We start from the raw sequence: 10,866 nt of genomic DNA, 5'->3' as shown, positions 1-10,866 counted from the left end.
TTGGATTGAAGAGGTGCCATTATCCATTCAGGATGTATACTTCAAAGATATTTTGAATTAATAAAATTCTGCTCTTTTATCAAAAAAAAAAAAAAAAAAATGTTTTTTTTTCTTTCACATAAGAAACAAACACAATGAAAAATAATAAAGTTTTTTTTAGGGTTTGACAAAAAAAAGTTATTTTAACGTCAAAAGAATTATATTTTTTTTTTTAAAAGAATGCCAAACAAACGGGTCTTAAATTAGAGATTATTTATTTGGTCAAAAAACAAATAGAGATAATTTAACGATTCCATCGTTAAATATGAAAAAATTGTAACTATGGCTTATATTTTATTCCAAAAAAGATAACAATTATTCTAGTTTATTTTTTTTAAGGAATCTAGTTTATTATTATTTATTTCATATACAGATAGAGTAATTTTACTCCTTCTGAAAAGAAAAAGAAAAAAAAAATTAGGTCACGGTGTTAAATGAATAATTATGCAGACTACTAATTATGCGTTTCGCGGTTACTTTCGTATACTTTTTGAAGAGAAGAAAATAATAAAAGATGCTTTTCTTCCTCCTTTTCTCACCATTAATTAAACCAGTAAAGGGAAATCACGTAGTATATGCTCTCTTTTTTTGTTAATAAAAACATATAGTATTAATATAGTAATACTAATATACATTAAGTTATACACATAAGACAAGAAAATATAGAAAAAATATAATTTAATCTATGATCATTGAACATAGTTGGCATATGCAAAAAATTCAAAACGAAACAAAACCACCGCTATACTACATGATGACTAATGCGCAAGCAAGTTGAAATCTCTCTCCCTCCAAATTATATATTCTGTCTCTCCTCTTCACACTTCTCACCATAACACACAAAAAACTTCTATTTCTCTCTCTCTCTCTCTAGAAACTTGATATTTTCATTCTTTTCTGTTACTATAGCTTGTTGACCAACTCAAGTCTCAAGGATATGCTACAAGTGGAAACACTGGTTTCAGCCTGTGCCGGCGGTTCAACTGATCGGAAAATCGCCTGCGAGACACAAGCCGACGATCTCAAAACGGATCCTCCACCGGAATCCTCTCATCATCATCCCGATTCTCCGCCGGAATCATTCTGGCTCTCCAGAGATGAAGAAAACGAGTGGTTGGATCGCAATTTCATCTACGAACGCAAAGAATCAACCAAAGGAAATTCAAGTTCAACAAACTTAAACCCTAATTCCAATTCGACTTCGACTTCCAACTCTCAGCGATTCGCAAATCTCAAATCGAAGACGTCGATGATTGGTTTGCCTAAACCTCAGAAACCTTCCTTCGACGCTAAGAATCTTCGTAATCACAAGCCGAGTAACATTAAGTTGTTTCCAAAGCGAAGCGCCTCCGTTGGGAAATCGTTTGTTGAACCTTCATCACCGAAAGTGTCTTGCATGGGAAAAGTCAGATCTAAACGCGGTAAAACCTCCTCCGTCACCGCCGCAGCCAAAGCCGCCGTGAAAGAAAAAACGGCGAGAACCGAGAGAAAACAATCAAAACACAGTTTCTTAAAAAGTTTTCGTGCTATTTTCCGCTCCGGTGGAAGGAATAAACATGATCGGAGAAACGATTCTTCGGCGTTGGATTCAAGTTCAATCATGAAGAACACGAACAGCGTGAATGATTCAAAAGCGCGTGATAGCACGGCGAGCTTAAACGACGTGTCGTTTGTGGAATCGGTGACGAGAAACAGCGTATCGGAGGGTGAACCGCCTGGTTTGGGTGGGATGATGCGGTTCACGTCTGGAAGACGGTCTGAGTCGTGGGTGGATGATTCTGAAATCCACGTGTCAAGATAGTATTCGTAGTTGGTAACCGTTCCGTTACGTTACGCGACGGCTTTTACGAAGTGGGACCCATTGTCTATGGATGTGAATGGAGTAAGTAGCTGATAAACATCACGCGACTCGCGAGTCAATCTCGTGGGGTCCAAGCGTGTGGAAGGGTGATGTGGCGTGTTGAATATAACATATATGTGCGACTGTTACTACCGTTACTAATGGGAAACAATTTTCTTTTTCATTTTATTTTTGTTTTGTATATTGTGATTGAATTTGCTACAAAGTTTTGTGAATATACAAGAGCCATTGAGTGTTTTATTTAACATACAGTTGATAATTTTCAAATGCTAGTTTCAATAATTATATAATTTTTGGTGGAGTAGTTTCAATTAACATGTCCTTTTTAATTATACTAAATCATGTAACGATTCGTCAAAAACAAAATAAAAGCAAGTAACGATATGATTTTGTTTTACTTGTATCAACATTAATGAAACAAAAAAAGAGCGGAGCCCATAGGCTAAAGTATTTTTTATTTATTTTTTTGACAAACATAAGCTAAAGTATTAAGTTATGCGGTTTTGAACTTTCTATTGTAATAAATGTTAAATAAAGTCTAACAAAAAATTGTTGTTATCAGAAATCAAACTCAATCAAACCTGAGTGATATTAAAATAGATTGAAATCAAAAGTGTCAAAAATTGCATCTATATTTCAATTTCAATATTTGATGCGACTTGAAAAGTTGAATATCAACATTTTTTTTTTGACAAAAAATATCAACATCTTAATTAGTGTTCCCTCGGTATCTTGTTAGGTTTATTGAGATCACAAATGAGTCCACCTCAATATAATTCTACAAAGAAAAATGCCGAATATTTTGCGAGACTTGTTATCCTGAATAGATCATGAGTACTGTTGATAGACTTTTTTTATCACCTCTTGCTCATGTTTTCTCCGCCAAATAAGGAAGTGTCACCACTTCCGTGTCTTGTAAATCCAACATACTCCCTCCGGTCCTTATTATAAGAAACAATTGGTTTTTTTGGTTCATAGAATAATCAATGTATCTTGTTATAAATATAGACTAGATACATCACTTATACAATGAACCTAAAAAGTCAACTTTTTCTTATAATAAGGACCGAAGAGAGTATCTTCTTGAAATTTCACGACAAACAATTCTTAGAAATAGCATCACTCTAATTCTAACAAGTTCGTTGTAATTAGGTGGAAATAGGCTAGGCCGGGCCGGGCTTTGTAAGGCCTAAGCCTGACCTACTTTAAAAAATTATAGGCCTGAGTCTGGCCTATTACATGTCGTAGGCTCATTTTTTAGGCTTGACCTGGCCTATTTAAAAGCCCGATGAAGCCTGAAAGCCTATTTAAAAGCCTATTTTACACTAAAGTCTAGCAAGACATGTAAGCCTACTACTAAATAGGTCAAAATTTACGAAGGCCTAAAGCACATGAATACATCTGCAACTAAATAATGAAATCTTATGAAGGTCTAATCACACCAATATATGTGCTACTAAATAACCAATCATATGAAGGCTTGAGTGTATGTGAAAAAAAAACTTCAACAATATCAATAATGGAATATATATTATACATAAAAAGCTTAATAGGTCGGCCCGACGGGCTTAATAGGCTTTTTTGTAAGCCTTAGCCTGGCCTATTTAATTAAATAGGCTTTATAAAAAGCTTGAGCCTGACCTTGTTAATAAACGAGCTGGGCCGAGCTAGGCTTTAAATAGGCTAGGCCATAGACCCCTGTCGGACGGTCTCGCCTGTTCCCACCCCTAGTTGTAATACCACATAACTCACAAGATTATTGTTATTTTAAACAAAACAAACCAACAAGATTAACCATCAAGCACAAGAACTAAATGGCATTCGACATCAACCCAAAAGGTAACCACATATTACCCATCTTCCACCCTATTTAATTCCGAAAAGAAGAAATTAAGAGTGATTAAAAATTGAAAACTTAAGATAATTTATAACTCTCAAGATAACTAAGGAACAAAATACTAAATTTTATCTGTCTCTGTATTTTATGTTGAGAAAAAAACAATGAAAAGTGATTATATGAAAAACTAAATAAAAAATATTAGAATTTGTTTATGGTTTTCTAAAACAAGCATTATCTATTTTCATTTTTTCAGTTTAAAAAACAGCTTTACAGAACAAGTTAACTACTACTCTTGTAAAAAAAAAAAAATGTTAGCGAGGTATGATATGATAAGTTGTTGATGTGATACGAAAAGAGATGTGAAGATGAAATAAAACGTTGATTAAATGTAGGAGGTATGCATGTGTCAATGTTGGCATGGATGGACCATATGGTTAGGTGTGGATATAGTCACGTCAAAAAATTTCTATTTTTTTTTACATAGGAAGGATGTCTAAAATAATAAAATGTTAGAGGAGTTAGTTGACGACTCGACTCATTGTATTCTAATTAGCAATTGTTAGAGTTACAAATAGACTTGGGTTATTAAATATGTTATTTTAGATGAGATAGAACGTAGTCTGTAATTTCTTTGGACAATTTTTTAGGGTTAATTATGTTTTTGGTCCCTACAAAATTACGACCTTGTAAGTTTAGTCCTTACTTAATTTTAATAGCATTTTTAATCCCTACAAAAAATTTCTGCACTCAATATTAGTCCTTACTCAATCCAAATTTGTTTAATTTATGCTTAAACTCTTAAGTTTTTCAACAATTTTTTAAAGGCGTGTTAAGAATGTTATTAAAAGGTCCTCCAAAAAAAATCTCGCAAAAATTTGATTTCTACGTCCATATTTTGGTTACTTATATCTTAAACTTTTGTCATTTTAAAAAATTCATATTTAATTTATTTCATGTTAAAAAATTATAGATTTTAGTAAATGAACCTTTCATAGTGTTCTAAACTTGTATAAAAAGAATCGTTAAAAAATTTAAGAGTTTAAGGATAATTAAACAAAATTTATTTTTGCAGGGACTAAAATTATAAGTAAATTTTTTTTTGTAGGGATCAAAAAAGCTATTAAAATTAAGTAAGGACTAAACTTAGAAGGTCGCCATTTTATAGGGACCAAAAACATATTTAACCCTTTTTTTTAAAACTATTCTTTTAGCCACATCCAAAAATTAATCCTGAAACCACTCTTGATTGTTGGTAAAAGAATGTCCCTCTAAACTATGTAGAGAGATTAGAATTCTTCACTATACAATTAGATCAACTTCACAATACATTTCCTTTAAGCATAACAATAGAAAACATAATTTGGCGTGTCCATATCTTTATTTGTGATTTATCTTTGTTAGAACAATAAAGTTGACTCGAAATAAAGTAGATGAATAAAATGCAATAACAAGAACATGAAGCGACTAATCATGGAGTTTAACCGATTGTGTTTACGTCTTTCATAAAAGTGACTGGTTGTAGTTTTTACTACCATCAAACTTATGTTCACTTATTTGTGACTAAGAGCCACACTCAATAATTTTCAACACTTAATACATGTTTAGAATCACATTGACGAAATCACAGTGACATTTTGTTAGAGATTCAAGTGTAGTGTTTGTCAAAATTACAATGGCTCACACTAGTTCCGTCAAACTCACTATATCCAAAAATGCACTTTGCTGCCAAAGGCACATGTGGAAAAACAAAAGAGAATGAAATAAACCTTTGCTGAAGAGAATGAAATAAACCTATGCTCCACTTGTTTGGTAACATTGAACCAGAGTTAGTATCAAACATTGGATCTCCATATATCAGTAATATATCAGTAATATAAACAATACCTCTAATAATACATATATCAACAAATATAAAACATATTTTCTAGTTTACATAAACTTAGACAAAATCAATATTATTAGTGCTTCTCGCACGGGCTTGTGGACTAATAATATTTTGCCATTTCAAAAAAAGTACTACCTCCGTCCCAATTTAATTGACACAATTTTGTTTTTCACACATACTCCCTCCGGTCACATTTATAAGCAAAAATCTACTTTTTAGGTTCATTGAATAACTAATGTATTTGGTTTATAAATGTGACTAGATACATTAATTATTCTATGAACCTAAAAAATAGATTTTTGCTTATAAATGTGACCGGAGGGAGTATTAAGAAAAATGTATAAATAAGGAGGAAAGTGAAATATATTGTATTGGAAATGATAAAAGTAATATTATTTAGTGTTATATTGTATTGGAAATGATGAAAGTTGTATTGAAAATTGAAATGGATCAGTTATTTTGGGACACTTTTTTTTAAAAAATGGGTCAGTTATTCCAAGACGGAGGAAGTATCAAACATTGGATCTCCATCCCGCTTTCCCTTGAGCTAGTTGCCTTGTAAAAGTGAAAGTGCCAAACATACATGAATTGATACACAAAGGTGACACCTTCCAACAAATGGACCGTGACAATGACCGATCTATGTGTAGAGGTGTGGGATTGGTGCCCCACTATGTTTTGAATAATTTATTCATAAGTACTAGTACATACACATATGATATGATCATCTATTTATGCTTTCTATATTTATAGAATGAAAGTTGAACCAAACTTTTTACCTAAAATAAAGTTGGACTAATTTTTCAAACAATTAAAGATGTTATATATTGTACAAAAAAACCCAAAATTAGGAATATTGATTTTGCTAAGTTTATGTAAACTAGAAAATATGTTTTATATTTGTTGATATATGTATTATTACAGGTATTGTTTATATTACTGATATATTAAATTAGTAATATAAAAAGAGTTAGTCATTATTTATTATTTAGCTACTTATATATAAAGATATATTTTTTTATCAATATTTAAAATGAGAAAATCAGGTAATGCTTACAATGTATCTTTTATGCTTTAAGAAATAAAATATTACTCCTATATATGTTTCATGGTAAAATTTTGTATATATACTGTCCTACTAAAAATTCCTGGATCTGTGGCTGACTGCGATGCCTTTCCCTTGTTTTGCTTGGTCATTTGGAAACATGGTTCACCAAAAAAGAATAACTAGTGGAGGAAAATATGCACAATCCATTTCATAGCAGCCAGCACAGTACTAAAAAAATTCCCAAAAACATATTTGCAATAAATGAATGATAGAAGCAAGCATAAATTGTACCCAAAAAAAAAAAAAGAAGCAAGCATAAATTAAACTTTTGGATTAGTGAAATCATAAATTAGCCAAATACAATTAAATCAAAATCTTAGCCAAATACACAGCAAGCATAAATTAAACTTTTGGATTAGTGAAATCACAAATTAAGCTAATGATACGTTAAGGAACATCATCTAGTGTCCCAGTTACAAGACAGAAAAGAATCAACAATAAATAAGGGACTAAAACACGCTTTAGAACCCTACTCCTAGGAACAATGTAAGGATCAAGCACCATGCTTGTTCCATCTCTTCCTAGAAATTAAGAATCAGAAATCATCCTAAAAATCCAAACTAACAAACCACACAACAAATCAGTTTTCTTCAACAACATAAAGAGCATCTAATTATTCCATTTTCATTACAATAACCACACTTAACCGTTTTCTTTTGCTTCTCATCCAAAACCTTACAACTTCCATTACATTCCTTACACATCACAAACCTCAAACCTCCACACCCTTCACAAACTCCTAATGCCCTTGGAATCCCTTCCAAAAGAACACCTAATTTTTCTTCATCTTCCAATTTCATAACTTCATCCACTCCTCCAACAAACCTTCCCTTCACAAACACAACAGGAACTTGAACTTGTTTCATTCCCATAAGCTTCCTTAATTCCTCCTTAAACCCGGAATCCATAGACACATCACGCTCGCGCAAACACACACAATACGATTCAATGACCGATCGAACTTTGTTACAATCCTCAAATGTCTTTCTGATTCCTCTCAATGTAGTTGTGTAGATTACAACAGAATTTTCTCCTCCCGGAGGACACTTGTTCTCAAACAAGTTCAAAAGGGCAATTGAATCAAGAGATTTTCTCGCTCTTCGTGTTTTGGGTGTTGCAAAAACAATTCTCTTGATTTGTTCTTCCTCTTCAGAAAGTTCCTTTTCATAGGATGCAATAATCTCTGGATCAAACAAAGGACTAGGAACAGAACTAGGACTTTTTCTCACACTCTCATTCCCAAAACTGTTCCTTCTTGCAGAAAATGGAGACCCTTTCAAATTCTTAGGAGAAGAATTTGTGGTAGATTTCAAAATTCCCTTAGGACTATAATCCAAACGTCTAACACCACCTCTTACCATATTAGTAACTTGAACCTTATTCTCTTTCCCCAATGGCTTCTTGAGTGTAGATTTTGGTGACCCATATTGACTAAGAAACTTCAATGGACTTCTTGTGTCAGAAGCCATAAACCCACGAAGAAAAGGTGCGGACTTTGGGCTTTTCTTGGGAAAATTTGAAATGGGCACTCCTTCTTCAAGACCCTCCATGAGTTCCCAAGCATTGATGTTGAAGACAGTTTCTGGGTCTTTGTGTGGTGGTGATGGGTTTGATTTGGGTTCTGTTTTTGACTCTGTTTCTGAAACAATGGGATTGGATGATTCGTTGTTGTTGTTGTCTAACTTGAGTGCTCCATAGGTTGAGGAAGTGAGAGAAACAACATGGTTAATGTAAGGATTTTTTTCTTGGTTGATTTCTTTTTTGATGTGTTTAGAGGAAACGCAACCCATGGATGAACAATCTCTATTGTGTTGTGTTCTTTCTCTCTCTAAAACTGTGTCTTAAGGTTTGTTTATTAGTTTTATTAAGGTTGATTTTGACAACGGCTATTCGTACCTATGTCCTAACCGTTACCTTGTTTGCAACGGGCCCCAACGGTCGAAAAAATTCGAATCTTTTCTAAAGTGAAATGAATTTTTTCGGTTAAACAAAAAAGTCCTCGTGAAATGTTTAGTGTTTGTGTCTTGTTTCTTTTGTCAGTTAGCATTCATCTCAACAAATACTCCATATTGCCCTTTACCGGTTCTTTCTAAAAATATTTATATACCTTAAACTTTACTTCCTCTGGTCTCAAATGTAAGAAACAAAAAAAAAATCACACATATTAAGAAAGTGGATTGACTATATTTAAGTCATTATAAAAAGTGATATTTTTCTAATTTTACCCTTGTCTTGGAGTAGTAAAAACAATTAATGAGGGTAAACTTGGAATTGTGGCATTTAATAGGTTCATTTTACTATACTTTTTCTTATATTTGAGACCACCAATTTTATTTTTTTGTTTCTTACGTTTGAGACCAGAGGGAGTAATTTATTAAATAAAATATTAAAAAATTGTTTTAAACATAATACTCCATCCGTTTCAAAATGAGTGTCGTTTTAGGTGTTTACACACATATTAAGAAATGCAATGATTAAAAGAAAGAGAATGGTTATTTTACCAAATTATCTTTATTAACTATTGGTTAGTTTTAAAAGTAATAATTTGGAAGTAGTGTGCAGAGTATTAATTGGATGGTACAATTGAAAAGAAAAAGTTATTATTGCATTGGAAACTGAAAGTGACATTCATTTTGAAACAATTTTTTTGGCTAAAGCGACACTCATTTTGAAACGGAGGGAGTATTCATTAACTATCGTAATAATTTAGGAATGATATACAATATATGCAAAAGTTTGAACTTTTTAAAAAAGACAAATTTCTAGGTGATAGGTTCCTAACGTCCTTGTTAAGTACTCCTCCGGTCCTAAATACACCCTTCGATCACAAATATAAGCAAAAATTCACTTTTTATGTTCATTCAATAAATGATGCATGTGGACTATTAAATAGACCACATACATCATTTATTGAATGAACCTAAAAAGTAAATTTTTGCTTATATTTGTGACCAGGGGGTGTATAAGAGAAGAATCTTTTTTTAGGTTCATGGAATAATTAATGTATTTGAACTACTAAATACATCATTTATTCAATGAACCTAAAAAAAGAATCTTCTCTTATATTTAGGACCGGAGGAGTATTTATCTATATCCATTAAAAACTTCTTGTTCCTGACAATATTTAATCCTGGTTGTTACAACTTAGTTTGACTATTGAGACATTTTATGTGGAATTCCAAGTTTGAATCTGGGTTACCACATTTCCCCCTCCTCGATGTGTTATTTATTTAAGTATGTGCGGCTACTAGGTCAATTAGATAAACACAATTATAAACACTTTGACTTTTTTTTTATAAAATAAAAATTGACTTTAGAATTATGAGATTTGAGCAAACAAGCCAAATCTAACAAGCTGGACGAATTGTTCCCTAAACATTAGGGCTGGCAATGAACCGAACCAACTCGACAATAGTTCGGAACTTGATTCGACAATTAACTCGTTGAACTTGGTTCATGAACCAAATGAGCTGAACTTGAGCTGAAAATTAAGTTCGTTAAATAAATGAGCTGAACTTGAGTTATATATAGTTCGGCTCGATTGGTTCATGAGTTAGCTCGATAATATATATATATATATATATATATATATATATATATATATATATATATATATATATATATTAGTTTAGTAAAAATTAATATAGTACAAACTTAAATATATTGTTTCAAAAGTTATATTTTCAATATAAAAATTATTTTTAATTTCCATTTTAAGCTCCTTAACTTGTGCCCTAAGGGCACAAGTTAACATGACCCTAAAAGAAAAAATATCTAATTTATTACAAGCTTCTTCTGATATTTAAGTACTTGGTTTTAGAGACAATACTACTAATTTAATTAACAATTATCAATAATTATGAGAAAAGAGATCCTTCTTTGTTAAAAAAAATAAATAGATCCTTTAAAAAAAGAAACAGAGAGAAAAAAAAAAAAAAAAGCTAATAATAAACTGGTGGAAGCTTAGGCTTTTAACTACACATACGTATACTCAAATTTGTCCCACATCGGTTAGTTTAAACACATTAGTAAGGACAAGTAATTATAAATAGAAGCACAATAGTATGGGTAGCGCTACAGTAGAACCTATAAGGTGCGCATGATTTTTTTCCATAGTGGTCTTTAGACCAACA

The 10,866-nt window shown here is 31.9% G+C and overlaps 2 protein-coding genes across 2 annotated transcripts; one reads left to right on the top strand and one right to left on the bottom strand.

Annotated features, from left to right (window-relative positions):
* Positions 1–745: 745 nt before the first annotated feature.
* On the top strand, positions 746–2,145 carry LOC146910749 (uncharacterized). Its single transcript, XM_085726471.1, has one exon. It carries the CDS (start codon positions 977–979, stop codon positions 1,838–1,840), a length of 864 nt encoding a protein of 287 aa, XP_085582597.1. The 5' UTR covers positions 746–976; the 3' UTR covers positions 1,841–2,145.
* Positions 2,146–7,071: 4,926 nt separating this feature from the next.
* Positions 7,072–8,569, bottom strand: LOC146910748 (Glutaredoxin family protein). Its single transcript, XM_085726470.1, has one exon. The coding sequence runs from the start codon at positions 8,521–8,523 to the stop codon at positions 7,324–7,326; it is 1,200 nt and encodes a 399-aa protein (XP_085582596.1). The 5' UTR covers positions 8,524–8,569; the 3' UTR covers positions 7,072–7,323.
* Between the last annotated feature and the right edge of the window lie 2,297 nt (positions 8,570–10,866).

This window comes from Medicago sativa, chromosome 7 (assembly GCF_051527215.1).
Source record: "Medicago sativa cultivar Bolivia chromosome 7, Bolivia_mono, whole genome shotgun sequence".
Classification (NCBI taxonomy): domain Eukaryota; kingdom Viridiplantae; phylum Streptophyta; class Magnoliopsida; order Fabales; family Fabaceae; genus Medicago; species Medicago sativa.
Note: the sequence above shows the minus strand (reverse complement) of the source record. Positions and strands in the feature narration are given on the sequence as shown.